The sequence below is a fragment of the Taudactylus pleione genome, unplaced genomic scaffold (assembly GCF_031769625.1).
Source record: "Taudactylus pleione unplaced genomic scaffold, aTauple2 ptg000515l, whole genome shotgun sequence".
Taxonomy (NCBI): Eukaryota; Metazoa; Chordata; class Amphibia; order Anura; family Myobatrachidae; genus Taudactylus; species Taudactylus pleione.
This window is the reverse complement of record NW_028284917.1, coordinates 1030592-1048660: the sequence shown is the minus strand read 5'-3', so window position 1 is coordinate 1048660 and position 18069 is coordinate 1030592. Positions and strand designations below refer to the sequence as shown.

General features: G+C 48.0%; 1 protein-coding gene across 1 annotated transcript; it reads left to right on the top strand.

Moving 5' to 3' along the window:
- The first annotated feature begins 222 nt into the window (after nucleotides 1–222).
- Nucleotides 223–17250, top strand: PSMA1 (proteasome 20S subunit alpha 1). The gene is made up of 10 exons (XM_088450313.1): nucleotides 223–323; nucleotides 7510–7554; nucleotides 10781–10882; nucleotides 12485–12588; nucleotides 12831–12919; nucleotides 13560–13630; nucleotides 13979–14108; nucleotides 14247–14326; nucleotides 14869–14973; nucleotides 16981–17250. The coding sequence occupies exons 1-10, from the start codon at nucleotides 321–323 to the stop codon at nucleotides 17038–17040; spliced, it is 789 nt and encodes a 262-aa protein (XP_088306439.1). The 5' UTR covers nucleotides 223–320; the 3' UTR covers nucleotides 17041–17250.
- Nucleotides 17251–18069: the final 819 nt, after the last annotated feature.

Below are 18069 nucleotides of genomic sequence, written 5' to 3'. Positions count from 1 at the left end.
CTGTACAGAGTGACTGGTGTATTATACTGTACAGAGTGACTGGTGTATTATACTGTATATAGAGTGACTGGTGTATTATACACATTGCATTGATGTCTCTCTCACTCCTAACGCTGCTACTCCCCTGCCTGCATTGCTGCTGTGCTGATTGTTTTTATGCGAGCAATAAAGTTTTTAGAAAAAGGGAACGCGCGAAACAGCCGGTAGTTACACTGCAATCGACTGCTCAAGCCTGATAGGGGGCGGGGCTTGCTCTTGCCAGACGCGAGTGTCAGACCGTCGAGTTCCGGCATTATTCAGCAGTTGCGGTTCCGGTCACCATGGTGAGTTCGGGGTTCGGGGTTCTGTTCCTTGTGGGAACTGGGGGGGCGTCCCCAGCCGCCTCCTCCCCCCACCGCTGTGTCCAGTTACAGCTCTCACATGGCGGGCGTGGGTGCTTGGCTTACTGGCCAGGGTGCAGCTAGGCGCGTGCTGGGTGAGAGGCTCAGGGGCTGTGGGGTCGGAGAGCCGTCACCCCTGACGCCGGTTCTGGGGGGCTAAACCCATGGGGTGTCAGATATAAGGATGAGGGGTATAAGAATGGTGGATGTTGTAGGGAAAGGGGTATCAGAATGGTGGGGGGGTGCATGGCTGAGGGGTGTCAGAATGGTGGGGGGGTGTAGCTGAGGGGTGTCAAAATGGTGGGGGGGATGTAGCGAGGGGTGTCAGAATGGTGGGGGGGTGTAGCGAGGGGTGTCAGAATGGTGGGGGGAGGGTGTAGGTGAGGGGTGTCAGTATGGTGGGGGATGCGTAGGTGAGGGGTGTCAGTATGATGGGGGATGCGTAGCTGAGGGGTGTCAGTATGATGGGGGATGCGTAGCTGAGGGGTGTCAGTATGGTGGGGGATGCGTAGCTGAGGGGTGTCAGTATGGTGGGGGATGCGTAGCTGAGGGGTGTCAGTATGGTGGGGGATGCGTAGCTGAGGGGTGTCAGTATGGTGGGGGATGCGTAGCTGAGGGGTGTCAGTATGGTGGGGGATGCGTAGCTGAGGGGTGTCAGTATGGTGGGGAGTGCGCAGCTGAGGGGTGTCAGTATGGTGGGGAGTGCGCAGCTGAGGGGCGTCAGTATGGTGGGGGATGCGCAGCTGAGGGGCGTCAGTATGGTGGGGAGTGCGCAGCTGAGGGGCGTCAGTATGGTGGGGAGTGCGCAGCTGAGGGGCGTCAGTATGGTGGGGAGTGCGCAGCTGAGGGGTGTCAGTATGGTGGGGAGTGCGCAGCTGAGGGGTGTCAGTATGGTGGGGAGTGTGCAGCTGAGGGGCGTCAGTATGGTGGGGAGTGCGCAGCTGAGGGGCGTCAGTATGGTGGGGAGTGCGCAGCTGAGGGGCGTCAGTATGGTGGGGAGTGCGCAGCTGAGGGGCGTCAGTATGGTGGGGAGTGCGCAGCTGAGGGGCGTCAGTATGGTGGGGAGTGCGCAGCTGAGGGGCGTCAGTATGGTGGGGAGTGCGCAGCTGAGGGGCGTCAGTATGGTGGGGAGTGCGCAGCTGAGGGGCGTCAGTATGGTGGGGAGTGCGCAGCTGAGGGGCGTCAGTATGGTGGGGAGTGCGCAGCTGAGGGGCGTCAGTATGGTGGGGAGTGCGCAGCTGAGGGGCGTCAGAATGGTGGGGAGTGCGCAGCTGAGGGGCGTCAGAATGGTGGGGAGTGCGCAGCTGAGGGGCGTCAGAATGGTGGGGAGTGCGCAGCTGAGGGGTGTCAGTATTGTGGGGGATGCGCAGCTGATGGGTGTCAGAATGGTGGGGAGTGCGCAGCTGAGGGGTGTCAGAATGGTGGGGAGTGCGCAGCTGAGGGGTGTCAGAATGGTGGGGGGGTGTAGCTGAGGGGTGTCAGTATGGTGGGGAGTGCGCAGCTGAGGGGTGTCAGAATGGTGGGGAGTGCGCAGCTGAGGGGTGTCAGAATGGTGGGGAGTGCGCAGCTGAGGGGTGTCAGATTAGTGGTGGTACGTGTATTAAGGGTGTCAGATTGGTAGGGGGGTGTGGATGAGGGGTGTCAGATTGGGGTGGTGTGGATGAAGGGCGTCATAATCTTCATTCTAGCAACCTGCACCTGTCACAAACCATGCAGTTTCTCTCTGCTGCCAGGAGTGTTGGATTGGGGATGTGTGGATGAAGGGTGTCATTTTAGGGGTGTGTGGGTGAAGGGTGTCAGTTTGGTGGTGGGGATGAGGGCTGTCAGATTGGCGCAGGGATGAGGACTGTCTGATAGTGGGGGTCTTAGATGAGGGGTGTCTGGTGGGAGGGGTGAGAATGAGGGATGTCAGATAGTGGGGCGGTGAGAATGAGGGGGTCTCAGTGGGATTGCAGTGATGAGGGTTGTCTGATGGTGTAAGGTGTTAGAGGATTAGTGAGTGGTACAGGGACATGGGTGTGCTAGATTGGGATGTGGGGGGAGGGTGTAGAGATGGTTAGAAGGGAGTATGAAGGTAGTGTAGTCAGTGAGTGGACTGACTGATATTATTCAGCTGTTATATCTGTTGTTTTACATTTTTCCTGTGACACAAAATTGCACCTCTAGACATATGTTAATTTGTGTTAAAAAATCTATATATTCATTTATCAGGAGCCAGTAGCAGCCCCTCTGCCTGAGAGTGTACTGGTGAGGGAAGCAGAGGACAGGACCAGACCCCTCTCATATGTACTATAACACCAGGCTGATCTGTGCAGTGGCATCTGAGTATTTATTAATTCAGTGTCAGGAGTGGCAGCTACTGTTCTTGGGGTCTAGGTGTGGCCAGGTTCCGAACTTCTTTCTTTTTATAGAAAGGCTTTGTAAAAGATCAAATTACATATGATAACATTTACAGGCTGATCATTGGCCTAGAAAATAGTATATTACAGTGTTCCCAGATGGTAAAATATCACAAAGATACAACTACATATATGTTCCCTGTTCTGTTTACCAGCCCACATACCAAGCTGTAGTTTCAAAAGAAACAAAATGTATGGATTCCCTGTGCGGATTTATAAATAAATTATATTCTATCAAGAATCCTGACCATTCCCCCAACTGCTGTTACTTTCACTTTTGTTTTGTGACTCATCACGAGTTTGCTGTTATCTGGTGAGTGTGAAGAGTAATATCCACTTCCCGACTCAAATGAGCGATTGAATGATAGTTATCATTCAATCGCTCATTAATCGAGCGCAAATCGTGTAAGAAAATGACGGAAACAACCTGAGATGCGTGCTCCCACTGGTCATTTCCGACATCAATCATCGCCTGATATGCTGGCCAGTCTGCCGATAACGACAGATTGACCATGTTCAGGATCGTTGTTGTTCAGTGTAGGCACTGCAGGGGAAGAGGAACGACTGTACGATTACAAAGTTGTAATTGTACTGTCGTTCCACTATCTGCTTGTGGCTACGCACCTTTACACTGTGTCCAATCCTTCTCCCATGCCTATTCCTTGTCTGAAACAGGTTATAAGTATATTCTTCACAAACCTGATATGAACATATTTTTCTATGACCTGCCTTTTAAAACAATGTGTCAATTCAGGTTTCCTATTGAAAAAAAAAAAAAAATTCCCGTCTCCTTCTTGGCTGCCTCTGTGATTTGGTGCTTGTCGCTTGGACAGCAAATTGCAACATACTGTAATGGTGCATACACACTAGACGATATGCTCCCTGAGCGATATTGTCTAGTGTGTCCCCGGCAGGCTGTGCTCAATGTCGTTCATGACATTGAGCACAGCCGCTGAACGATATCATTAGCGATATCGTTCAGCGCCGGGCTCTCTCACCCATTCCCTGACATGCAGCAACCTGACGAGGTCGTCAGGTTGGCCTGCATGTCAGCCCGATGAACGAGGATGACGAATGACCCGCGGGAACGCGCGTCGTCGTCATCGTTCATCTTTTTTGTGTTAAAAATGGACGATAAAGTGGACGACTGAACGATAACGATATCGTTATCGTTCAGTCGTCCACTTTAATCGCCCAGTGTGTACGCACCATTACTCAGTAAAAAGAATGCTGTATTATAGTGTGACAGATATAAATGTGTTTTGTTGAACTTTCAGGGCTCCCACTGTAAACTTACATTAGTGAATGACCTTTTTTTAATAAAAAAAAAAAAAAAAGGTTCGGCATTAGGGGGATTTTGGCTGTCTAATGCCCCTTTCCCACTGCCGTTAAAACTCGGATTATTGCCGAGTCAACCTGGGTAGCAGCTCAGTGGAAACGGCTCCTAGAAAAAAAATCCCAGGTCGACTAACCCGGGTCGCGAGCAGTGTTTTACACGGGAAAGACCTGGGTAATTACGGCTCAGAGGACCCAGAAACCATTCACAGCATAAGGAGAGCCGTATTCTCGGCGCATGGAGATGATGTAATCTTCAAGCAGCTGCAAGCCTCGAAAGTATCTCTGGTCCAGTCTGTGGTGTAATCTGAGTTCAAGCCGCTGTGACACGGATTGAAACCAGTGTTCAGTGTCCTGGATTGGACCTGGGATTTTGGTAGAAATGCGTTATAATGAGAACCCTTCCATGCAGTGATATATAAAAATGTTGGCCTTTTGTTTAAATGTATCTAATAAATATAATCTTATCTTACATTTTTTTTTGGTTACTGCAGGTCCCATGTTTACAGTGGGCCAGGGACAGATGCGTCTTTTTATACTGAGGCTTCATTTACGCCAAGTAACCTTTCTCTTCACGCCTGGTCCCGTGCAACTGTCCAATCTTGTGATCCGCAATGGATCGCAATGACCATTATATAGTACGTACCCTCAAATCCACCCAATTCATTGTTCGATGAAATGGGTGGTCGCATCTTCCCATCTGAAGTGCCGATGACGCGGTGTTATATTAAACTTGTAATTGTATATTGCGTTATTGTACAGCAATACAATATATTATTACAGTTTATCACTGGTCGGCACATCGTTTAAGTGTGCACATCACATTGCAGGCGTCACCTGCAATTTGCCCCTAAATGAATTGATCCCGTACACTGGTGGTTCCCAAACTTTCTTAAATCACGACGCCCTAGAGCAGTGATGGATGCAGAGCTGGAGGTGTACGTTAACCGGGTGTGCCGCTGCACCCGGCGCCAGTGATCTCCAGCCGGCGCCGCAGGGAGGCTCTAAGCCGGACGCCTGTTGAGATGTTATTACCAGCGGGCGCCCGGCTCCTTCCCTGCAGCGCCGCGTTAGCTGGAGGCTGGAATTCTCCTGAACTCCAGCTTTCGGCTCTCTCCATGCGCACTATGGGAGAGATGTCATGACGTCTCTCCCATAGTTCCGAGGAGCAGCCGGGTGGACAGGATGGCGGCGGATGCAGGAGCGGGGATTAAGGTAAGTGTTTTTTTTTTTTTTTTTATACAAGCGGCACTACAGGGGCATAACTATGGGGGCACTGCTACAGGGGCATAACTATGGGGGCACTGCTTCAAATCGAGGGGGTAACGTCGGCGTATCTAAATATATTTTGGGGTAAAAGAGTTCCCTGCCCTAGAGTATCAGCATTTTTTTTTTCTCTGCACCCCTGGGCCAAAAGTTTTTTTTTCTTTATTGAGAAATTCAGCAGAAATGATTAAATTAGATACATTGTATTTACCGGCCATCCTTAGGTCAGTTATGTGGTGATGGACAGGATTGCTCTTGTGTTTGTCTATATGTGATATGACTGGCCGCCACCAGCACTGGTTTGCCTATCATATTGACCATAAATAATTTATTTGGTTCTGGACCACCAACCCGTGGCACCCCCTGCAAGCTCCCCGTGGCACCCAGTTTGGGAACCATTGCCTTACAGTACTGCGCTGACAGTAGACTACTTAAAATGTAGATTCAACTATTGGTGCAGCCCTTAATTTATTCCACATCTCTAGGGAGCTGGTTTAAGTGGCAATGAAAAGGCTCTACTCTAGGGTTTGCTAGCCAGGCACAGTGGCTAAAATGGAAAACTGCTCGCTGTGGAATCGCCAGCTTTACCCCTGTTTGTAAATCCACCGATCAGTAGACTGTCCTGTTCCTGAATGGTGGATGGTAGACTTGCACCGTTATCAGTAATTGCGGCTTTCTCAGAAATATTGCCTGCCTCCAAGATATCTCCCGCTAGGGCCCGTCCCTATGGAATATACTCCCTCGGCAATTCTGACCACCTCCGCTCACCCCAGCTTTACACGTTCTCTGAAGACACAGCTTTTCCGCATAGCCTACTAGCCCTCCTCTAAACTGCTGTCTTCCTCCCAGTTTACACTCTACCCCTCTACTTTGTCCTCTGTCTCTCTCTACCCTTCAGTGGCCCTGACACTGGACCTGATTCTGTAATGGACCGGACAGTTTAATTGCAGCTGCAGGAAATACAGTAGATGCTTCCTGAATGCATCTGCAATCTGAGTGCTGCGCCTGAAGATGCAGCATCGGATCACAATCGTGACCATTGGTTGCAGCCCCCGGCCAGTTGTAACTGGCCAGCCAGGTCCAGGAAGTCTGTGACAACTCTGGGCTTGGCATGCTTACAAGCCCGCCCCCCCTTCCCAAATGCTGCAGCATGTCACTCATGCTACGGGGAGGACTGCGAGCGGTCACACATGTGCAGACCAGGTTATGTGCAGATCCCAGAGCATCGGATTTGTATGTAAACCATTGGGTTTGTGTACATTTCCGAATCAGGCCCTACTGTCTATTCACCCATATGACGGGTACAGGTTCATTGTGCCTCCCCCTGCAACACTCCACTGCCTACTGACTAGCTGCAGCGAGTTATCCTACTCTTCCCTGTACTTGCTACTACTTGTCTGTAGTTTTATTGCAATGTTTATATTTATGCTTTGTACTCCTGCGATGCTTACTGTTGGCTGTGCTTTGTATGTATACTGCTTACTATACTTATCTTTTTCTTACTGCTTGTATGGTATTACCTGCACGTAACATAAAAAAAAAGTAATAATAATTTAGCTAAGTATAACCACTTGTACAGCACTGCATACAAAAATATTTAGCTAGGTATAAAATAATCCTGTGTTTTAGGTTTGAGAGCTTCACATGCGTAATCCACCTCTGGCCTCCTGTAGTGTTCATTCTAGCACCCTGCACCTGTCACAACCCACCATGCAGCTCCTCTTTCCTGCCTGGTGTGTCACTCTCTGCTCTGGTTCTTCTAGCCCACACTGATTTGTATATCAGCCGTTTGTTGCATCAGCTGAGTGTGCTAGAAGCACCAGAGCAGAGAGCGACACCTCAGGCAGGAAAGAGGAACTACACTGGTTGTGACAGGTGCAGGGTGCTAGAATGAAGACTACTCCTACTTGCATAGATCACACTGGCATTAGGGTAAGGAAGTTGCTGCTAGCAATGTAAAAATGACTACACTGATATAAAGTAGATTTTGCACTGTTTTATTCATGGTGAGCGCTCCTGTTAGCCGTGCAGATGTGTGTGTGTGGGATCTGTTCTCTTCATTTAACTTTAGTGGTATATTTGTATTGTCATTATTGGTAACCATGGTGAACCTTCTTTCCATTGCGCAGTTTCGCAACCAGTATGATAACGATGTGACTGTGTGGAGCCCCCAGGTAAGTGTACTTGTTTTGTAGTTTTGTCGCCCCCCCCTTAACTGAACACATGGGATTGCTTATATTAGTTACACAATATGCCCTCTCTTCTTCCGTCTCCTTAGAAACTCTTTTATGTAAACTTAATAAATATTCCCCTAAAGACATGATTTTAAGCAGATGCCCTGTGAGCCTTTCAGCGTGAAAGAGATCTGGATAGTGGATAAATGAAGGAACTACGGCCCTGGATGCTAAACAGGATGAGCGGGTGCAGGGTAGCCACGAATTGCTCATCATGTACTGTGCTGCCCACATTACTTAACTGGTTGTCTGGGAGACGTGGGCATTAGGGCTAGTTGCACATGGGCACTTTCTTGCTGGGTACACATTAGACAAAGTGTGTACCCAGCGATGTGTCCGGCGACGGACCAACATATCGGGAGGCTAGGCGATCCGGGGCCCGACCGTCCGATATGTCAGTCCCTGCCACATCCCACTGTATGGGGTCGTCAGCCGCATAGTCAGGTTGAGCTGCATGATTCTGCTGACGACCAAACAGGAGCGCGCAACAGCCGACATAGTGGGTACACGCTAGACTATTTTGAACGATTTGTCGTTCTGATCCGTCAGAATCTGACGAATCGTTAAAAAAAAAATCGTCTAATGTATACCCAAATTAGCTCCCGAGCTTAGTGCGCGGAAGCTACTTCCCGTGAAGGACACTTTTTTTCTATGACAACGCCTGGGGTTAGCCAGATTAAGCTACAGCACCCAGGCTAAGTACCGGGCGCCATGCAGCTGTCAGGTCGCGACTACCCCGAATCCTCGTTTAATGGAAATCCAGAATAAGTGCAGCTTCGAGGCCAATCACCAGAAGTTATTGCATTGCTCCTAAGGAGTACTTAAATCGTCCTTCTGTGCCTGCGTATTTCAGCCCCATGAAACCCAAATGTTAAGTGATTGTTGATAAACTCAAAATATAGGTCTCATATTATGCATCACTTTTTGTTGTTAAAATAAAGGAAACAAAAAATAAACAGTTAGAAAGACCTGGATGAAGAACACAGAACCATAAAGATAAATCAATGTAGTAGTAAGTTGCATGAATGCGCATAGAAACCAATATTAAGTCACATGCAGGTGGAAATCTGTAACGTTTGTGCAATATAAACTAAGGAATTACTTTTTAACTAATGAAATACATCTGGATTTTTGCGCTGTAAGATATAAATCACCACATAGAATAAATGATAGGGGCATAATCAATTGGCTGCACATTTGTTAAAAATCTCACCTCGCAGAGTTTTTTCCCGTAGATGTAAGGTATTTGCTATTCAATTGTGCGAGAATTTTTGCGCGGTAATGTCAACCGGGATTAATGCGGTTTATTGGCCTCAAATTAGCACAAAATCACCTTTTTAAAAAAATAAAAAATTTTGAGTTCTGCGATTTTTGCGTTCAGTGCGCGAACTAGCTATTGTGATCGGGACTTTGCAGACCCATCGCATAGTGATTGACAGGAAGTGTTGTTTGTGGGTGGGGACTTTGGGGGGGGGGGGTTCGGCCAAACGCAGGTATGCAACTGTGTTCACACGCTGTGTCAGGGGTTTGCCTACATTAGCCACTGCGAAGCCATACACAGTGTGAGGTCTCGCAGCGTGCGTGGCTGTTAGCAATTTCTGAGTAAGGTCAGGGCTTGTGCAACTATGCGTATGGGTTACGGTGGTGGTCATTTGTACCGATGGTTTCAATACTTCGCTATTCTGCTAAGTTGTACGGATGTGCATGTGGTAAAGTAGGCGTCCTTATGTAGAGCCGAGTTTACATTGCGATGGCAGTGGATTAGCTTGCTATCGCAGTTGAACTATACTGAATCTGGCCCAAAGTTAGCTTTTTATCATTGTTTCTTTGTGCATTTAAAAAAAACACCCCCCAAAAAAACTCCTTAATCATTCTTGCTGCAGGTCTGAGCCCCCTGGTTGTCCTTTTTCAATGCTAGCTAGTTCCCCATTCGCCTAATTTCCTTTATTCTCCCCATTTTTTCTCTTTGACATTTCTAGCCACGCTGTCTCCCTCTTCTGTCCCTATGTTCTGTTCTCTTAGTTTTCTTTAATGTTTTTCATTTTTATATAAAATTGTATCTCACATTTTCATTTATACCATTGAATACTGTTATTGTACATTCCTATTGCTATTTTCAGAGATATTGTATGTCTTTTTGTAAGAATATTTTGCTTTGTGTGTGGATTTATAATAAATATACCTTTAAAAAAAAAAAAAAAACATATTTGCATTTTAAAAATGCTAAATATTTTTCTTTGGGACAGTAATAGAATCTATACTTTTTGCCAATATTTGTTTAAATTTTTTAGGGTACATTTTTCTTTAAAAAAAAAAAAAAAATTCCCACAAGTTTTTTTGCTGGAAAAATTACCGCGGCAATATTCTTTTTCCCCCCCAATTGGATAAGACAGGAATCGGGAGTGCAAATACCCGCGTTAACGAAAAAATGCTTGCGGTAATTTTTGCCGTAACATTTTTTTTTTGCAGCTGTTTGGATATGCCCCATAATGTATCCTCATAATATCCTCTACATAACAAGAGGAGCAATGGGGTATTCTTGCCAGCAGGAGGCATCTCGCACAACTTCTCGGCATGTGCACCCGGCATTACCTTCTAGAAAAACCTCCTATGGCCATTTATTGAAAATAATGATGGGAAGTTTTTGTTAAAACATAAATGTCAAAAGCATACATGTCTTAAGGTAAGATGGTTAAATCCTGTGAGGGTTAAACTTGTGTCTATTGTGGATAATAAACTGCAGATGGACAGGTTCTTCCATCGTAGTCTAACAAGTTAAGGTGCCCACACATCAGTGCCGTCATTTCCCGATCGGCGGGCATCGATGATCAGTGATTCGTCAGGGAATCTGGGAAATCCTAAATGTTAAAATTCCCTGATTTGCCGAACCCGATCATTTTTTTAATTTTTTTTTATTTAGTAGTTGGGATCTGCAAATGAGGGAAATCTTAGTTTTGGAAAAAAGAGGTATTCTAGTTTACACAGCCTGCTTTAACGTCCTAATCGTCTTTTTAGTTCTTCTCATTTGCAAAGATAGAATCGGTGGTGCAGGTAAGCGGGTTGTGCACTATAATTAAATGTCTCCGGCAGCAGGAATGGACAAGAACAATTCAGTAAACATTAATGTTTTTGTACAGAAATCTGGATCTTATCCTTTGACTCCTAGGGCCGAATCCATCAGATTGAGTATGCCATGGAAGCCGTGAAGCAGGGATCTGCAACTGTAGGGCTGAAGTCTAAGACTCATGCAGTGCTCGTAGCGTTAAAGGTAACTTCCCTGTTCTGTGCGTGATGTGTAGACTGTTAGGACCCAATGCTATAGGGTGCGGGATTCCTGAAGTGCTGAGATTTCGACGATTTACCCCTCAAATTTAAATTGGCAATGTTTAGTAACTTAACGTACCTGGTTATGGCGCAATAAATATTGCCAATTTAAACTTGAAATCTCAGCACTTTCAAAGTTCCGGAACCTAAAGTATTAGGCCCTGATAATTCTTGTCAAAAGCTTGGTGGATGGCTTGTGGCACCTGATGAATATCAAAACATGGCACTTCCCACATGTACATCTACACCATTCTTATGTCTCTAGCTCAGGGCAGGTGGGTAGGACTTCTTATGTATCTAGCTCAGGGCAGGCGGGTAGGACTTCTTATGTATCTAGCTCAGGGCAGGCGGGTAGGACTTCTTATGTATCTAGCTCAGGGCAGGCGGGTAGGACTTCTTATGCATCTAACTCAGGGCAGGCGGGTAGGACTTCTTATGCATCTAACTCAGGGCAGGCGGGTAGGACTTCTTATGTATCTAGCTCAGGGCAGGTGGGTAGGACTTCTTATGTATCTAGCTCAGGGCAGGAGGGTAGGACTTCTTATCTATCTAGCTCAGGGCAGGCGAGTAGGACTTCTTATCTATCTAGCTCAGGGCAGGCGAGTAGGACTTCTTATGCATCTAGCTCAGGGCAGGCGGGTAGGACTTCTTATGCATCTAGCTCAGGGCAGGCGAGTAGGACTTCTTATGCATCTAGCTCAGGGTAGGCGGGTAGGACTTCTTATGCATCTAGCTCAGGGTAGGCGGGTAGGACTTCTTATGCATCTAGCTCAGGCAGGCGGGTAGGACTTCTTATGCATCTAGCTCAGGCAGGCGGGTAGGACTTCTTATGCATCTAGCTCAGGCAGGCGGGTAGGACTTCTTATGCATCTAGCTCAGGGCAGGCGGGTAGGACTTCTTATGCATCTAGCTCAGGGCAGGCGAGTAGGACTTCTTATGCATCTAGCTCAGGGTAGGCGGGTAGGACTTCTTATGCATCTAGCTCAGGGTAGGCGGGTAGGACTTCTTATGCATCTAGCTCAGGGTAGGCGGGTAGGACTTCTTATGCATCTAGCTCAGGCAGGCGGGTAGGACTTCTTATGCATCTAGCTCAGGCAGGCGGGTAGGACTTCTTATGCATCTAGCTCAGGCAGGCGGGTAGGACTTCTTATGCATCTAGCTCAGGCAGGCGGGTAGGGACTTCTTATGCATCTGGCTCAGGGCAGGCGGGTAGGACTTCTTATGTATCTCGCTCAGGGCAGGCGGGTAGGGACTTCTTATTTTCTGTGTACCTTTCCTATCACTTTACTTCACTTCCCAGTCTCCACCATGATACGTCCAGGGATCGCAAACCCCCTTCTCAAGTGTTAGTGACGCTGTATGACAATATAATCGATATTGGACACTTTGGTTCTTGCACGCGCAGTAAGGATTTCTGACTTTTCGCGCATGCGCAGTAGCAAACCATCGCTCCACTGCATAAACATCGGCTCCTTGTCCGTCTCTAAATCAGGCCCTTCGCTTTGTGTTAGAGGTTGTTAAACTGTAACCTGTCTGCATTGTACAGAGAGCTCAGTCGGAGCTGGCCGCTCACCAGAAGAAGATCCTCAATGTGGACAATCACGTGGGGATCTCTATCGCCGGTCTCACTGCCGACGCTCGGCTGCTGTGGTGAGTACACATCCCTTCCTTTGTCCTGGATATCAAGACCGCCATTATATGTTCTTGTTAAACTGCGCAATTTATGTTAATTAGCACTTTCCCTACTGCAAACTGAATCGTCACCAATTTTGAGCTCTTTAATAATATCATTCTGATGGGTAACACAAAGTTCACACATTGAGTTTATTCTCGTCTTCTGGGGAAGAAATATTTCACTTGTTAATCATCACACTGTTGGTTTTGATTTACAGTAATTTCATGCGCCAGGAATGTCTGGATTCTCGGTTCGTGTTTGATCGCCCACTGCCAGTGTCCCGACTTGTCTCTCTGATCGGAAGTAGTATCCTTTCTGCCGCTGGGTGTTCCTAGTACTTCATGTTAAAGGGGCTTTTTCAGCAAATAAACAACTAATCACAATGGGGTAGATGATTTATAGCGGCACTTAACGTGCCGCTATATTGTTTCCTACTTCGCCTCTTTACCGAGGCAAAGTAGGAAGCACTACTGATGAGATGTATGAACATCTCATCAGCCGGAGATGGGGAGCGATAACTCCCCCTTCCGGCGCTACCCGCTAGAGACCTCAGCGCATCAGCACGCTATGCGTCAGTGCCGGCCGGCTCCACTGAGCATGCGCGGGATCTCACAAGTATCGCGAGATTCTCGCGTGCAGCCGGCAGTTGCCGCAGCAGGGGCAGCGCTGTCCCTGCTGTGGGGATAGGGCAGCGCCAGGCTATAGCTGCCGATAGCGACAGCTACAGCGGGCCAAACGGTCAGGCGATATGACCGTTCATACATGGCCCAGGCTATAATGACAGGGGCGCTCATTCACCACCTAACCCCCGATCATACATGGGGGAGAAGCGGAATCAGCGCACATAACATCTCCCCCAATATTTGCTTTGCTCCTATACATTTGGAGGGATATGATTGTGCTGCTTACTGTCCTTTTCTTGTTCCTGATCCTTATCGGTGTCCAGAAACCCAAGTTCCAACTCAGCGCTATGGGAGGAGGCCATACGGAGTAGGACTACTCATTGCAGGATTTGATGTAAGTATTCAGACACCTATTCAGTAGTTTACATTACCGCCATGGGCTGGCACGGCTTATCTCTGTGCTGCCTGCCATCTCCGCATTTAATGCTGATGTTTCAATGTTTTAGTCTAGGTGCAGTTGATAAGTGTTTATGGGAACTGAGTAACGTTTGGCTGTAGGAGCCTATGAATGAACCAGCCGGATACAGCCTTATGGCTGCACTTTTGTGGTAGCACCGGCAGGAAATCATTTACTATTAACGTGTGAAGCTCTGCGTGGAGGAAAAGGAGTACTGGGAGTGGTATAAAATGGTTATTAATCCCCAGTGATTTTAATCTTGAGGCCTTTGTCTCCTCTCCCCAGGACATGGGACCCCACATATTCCAGACCTGCCCTTCAGCAAACTACTTTGACTGCAGAGCGATGTCTATCGGGGCGCGATCACAGTCCGCTCGCACGTACCTGGAGAGACACATGACTGAGTTCAGTGACAGTGAGTCTGACTCATGTACAGTATGTGACGCAGATAGTGTTGCGGTACAGTGTGATAGTGAATACTAGCAGCAGGATCTGGTGTGGTACACATGGCGTGACAGTACGTGCTCATATGTCATTAACACTCTCCTCCCAGGCAATCTGAATGAACTGGTTAAACATGGGCTCCGAGCCTTACGAGAAACACTTCCTGCAGAGCAAGACCTGACCACAAAGGTAAGAGAACGCACTTTGGGAAGATGTATGGAGAAGTTCTCCTTAGCAAACCAATCAGCTTCTACCTATCATTTTATAGAATGCACTTGATCATTTCTGTCACGAAGTTGATTGGTTTCTATGGACAAATTCTCCATTCTGTTCACTGCTTAATACATCTCCCCCCTATATGCTAAGCCGCCTGCAATATATAGAGATATACATACATGTACTGCATATGTATGATAAAATTGCATTCAGTGTCAGGTTACATAAAATGTATATTAAGTAAACCTCTTTGTGAGGGTGATTTTAATATTTTATCCACAATAAACATATCAGAATGGTCTTGCTGCACTGCGAGTCCACGTCATTCTGACCCCCCCCCCCAATTATATCCGTAAAATACATTGGTGCGTTTCAATGGGAAATCTGTACAGGGACAGGGCTGGGTATTGCCTGTCTTATTCACATGCTGGAACTCTATGGATGTTTCTTAATGTTTAGCATCAAACTGTACTAAAGAGGTTTAGAGGAAACTGCTTTTATATTGTATTCTGCAGAACGTTTCCATCGGCATCGTGGGGAAAGAATTGGAGTTTACCATCTACGATGACGATGAGGTTGCTCCGTTTCTGGAAGGCCTAGAAGAGCGACCGCAGAGGAAGGTCAGTGACACTTTTCTAGCATAGGTTGCACTTCGGTGGCGTTCATGTACTAGTCCGTTTGATCCATAGCAACTGTGTCAGAACAGTGGCGCGTTTTACGTGACGACAGATCGCTGCCGCGTGTTTATGGGTAACGTGGAAAAAGTGCTAAAACATAGAATGGACTTCCCTGGATGGAAAGGAAACCATCTGAATAGATGATGTGAATGTGTAATTTTGATGAAGAAGCTGGTATAGAGTTGAGTGTAGACCATATGAGTCTGAAGCTGCATACACACGTAAAGATTATCTGTCCAACCATCCAACTAGTTGATTGGTTGGAATGAAACTCTGGTAACGTATGGGAGTAACTGATGATCAGCAATTTGCTCCTAAATGCCAGAAAATAGATAAATGGTCGGTCAGACAAGTTTGTTAAATGTTTGATCTAAACAATTTGTTCAAACAACAGTTTTTATCCATTTTCCGGCGTTTGGGAGCAAATTGCTGATTGTCATTTGCTTTCATCCCTTACCAGGTTTTCATTCCAACCAATCAACTAGTTGGCTGGTTGGACAGAAAGCTTTAGGTGTGTATGCAGCCTTATTCTCATGTCTTCATCCAAGTGAAACATTCACTTGATCTATTGGGAAATTTTCCCTCTAGTGCCCTGAGCCCTCCGTTTCTACAATTCCTACACCTAAGGCGGGAGTCAGGCGCGTAACTACCGTGGGTGCAGGGGGTGCGGTTGCTATGGGGCCCGCAGCACCTCTGGGGCCCGCCTCCCCCAGCACCCAGCTCACCTCAGCGGCAGTAATGTTGTTGATTGGACATGCTGGAAAGTCTCCTCCCCGCTCTGTGATTGGCTGGTCACATTCCTGGCAGAGGCTGCCCTGCTCTCTGGCTGGCTGTGTGCAGTGGAGTGCAGCAAGAGGCTGCCCTGTTCTGTGATTGGCTGGTCATGTTGCAAGAAAATGCCCCTTTGGCCTGTGGTTGGTTGCGCTGTACCACGTGTGGCGTGTTCTGTGTGCGGCGATGACGGCGGAATGGCCGGAGATCCAGCGGGTGGAGCTGGAAAGGTCGCTGGACCTGGTGCTGCAGGCGGTGGATGAGTGCCTCCGGCTGTGCGGGGGACAACTACTGGCCGGCCTCCTCTCCCTCCTCAACTACCTGGAGTTGAGCGGCTGCGCAGAGCTGCGGGAGCTGCCGGGCGGCCAGGGCCTCCTCTTCTACCTGTAGAGCCTCATCCTCTGCCGGAACGCGCTGCTGAGCCCCCTCCCCCCCCCCCCCCCTCCCCAGTTTGTGGCAGCTACTCAGCATGCGGAAGCTGGACCTGTCCGGGAACCAGCTGGAGGAGCTGCTGACACAAGTGAGTCATCTGCTCAAGCTTTGCAGCCTGAAAGTTGGCTGTGCTCAACCTGTCATTGAACTTGGTGGGGCAACGGGGTGCCTAGCTAGACCTATGGGGGCCCGGTGGAAATTTTGCTATGGGGCCCCTATACCTCTGGTTACGCCCCTGGCGGGAGTGATACCTTTCTCTCCATAGGTTACATTCTCCCCCGTGTGCAGTGGATGAACGTTCGTGGTTCTGCAGAACTGTTATGTATTATTCATTATTTAAATACCACCTGCGCAGATAGTATTTTACTGTTCTAGGAACAGAAACGGATCAATATTTATATTTCGGATGACCTGTTCACATAAGATGAGGATATGCAAGTAGTATAAATTTTAGTTCTGTACTTGATGCACAATAGTTGCAGTTTATCTTAGTTTTCAGATATGCAGTCATTTTATTGTGAAACGCGTTATCTGCGTCAGCAATGTCACAACGCTAAAAAGGTTGGGAAGCAGCTGCTTTAAGCAGAACCGTTTAACCCTAACATGCCCCCCCTGGTTACAGGAGGTGACATGAACTTGCGGTGAATATGTCTTCTCTGGCTATAAGCACCAGATGTTTCTTATACGCTACTAGATATGAATTATGTGTGTGTCGGGGATGACCTAGGTTTTATAATCTCTCTCCAGACTGCGCCACCTGCCGCCGAGGATCCAGTGGAGAAGCCGGAGGAGCCGATGGAGCACTAAGACCTACTGGGGGGGTTTTTTTTTTTTTTGTACATCATTATTTTGCTGAAAAGAGTAATCTTCTCCAGTCTCCATTCAGAGGGATCTTACTGCAGATTACATACGTAGACCCTTCCACAGGGGCAGGTTTGCAAATAGTGTTTTCTATAATTCCGCATTGTCCTTTATCATTGCTGAAGCCGAATGAAATAAAACATTGTTTTTCCTTGATGCAAAGTTTAGTAGAATCTTTATATACACAACCAGCTGTTCTCTTCGGGTTGGGTACAGGATCCCGGAGGCCGGCATCCCGACAGTTAGGATACCGACGTATCCTAAACCTAACTCTACCTCCCCACATCCTTATACCTAACTCTCCGCACCTCGCAGCCTAAATATAACCCTCCCCCTAGTGCCTAGCCCATAACCTCTGTAATAAGCGCCGGCATGCCGGTGCCGGGATTCTGACTGGTGTTGGGATTGCGGCTCCAGCATCCCACTTGCCGGGATTATGACTATATACCTCCTAATCTGTCTGAGGGGATGTAGTCAGGAAGCCGACGGTTGAAATGCCGACCGCCGGTTTCCCGACTGTCAAATCCCGGCAGGGGTCTAATGACAGGTGTCGAAATACCGACTGCTATCATTATCCCTATGCCGGGAGCCCGATGCCCGGCATACCGAACGAAGGTAAGCCGGGCAGCGGGCACGGACAGCCGCAGTCTAGGTTAGGGGCTCCTGGGGGAGGAGGACTTAGGGTTAGGCACCCCCTGGGAGGGTTAGGCTAGGGGAAAGGGGGGGTTAGGCACCTCCCCGAGAGGGTTAGGTTTAGGCTGTGGGGAAGGGGGTGGGGGTTAGGTTTAGGAACATACAGGGGGGAGATTAGGGTTACGCACAAGGGGGGAGGTTAGGGTTAGGCACCCCTAAGGGAGGGTTATTTAGAAATACTTAATTTATCAGGATCTTCACTGCCGGGCTTCCGGCGTCATACTGATCCCCTGTCTGAGACCATAAAGGTGCCCTACAAGCTGGGGAAATAGATCTGAAGTT

Coding starts and splice junctions, on each gene's coding strand:
- PSMA1 (XM_088450313.1), top strand. Junction 13,631..13,978: donor TACTCATTGCAGGATTTGAT/GTAAGTATTCAG, acceptor TCCTCTCCCCAG/GACATGGGACCCCACATATT. Junction 14,109..14,246: donor CATGACTGAGTTCAGTGACA/GTGAGTCTGACT, acceptor CTCTCCTCCCAG/GCAATCTGAATGAACTGGTT.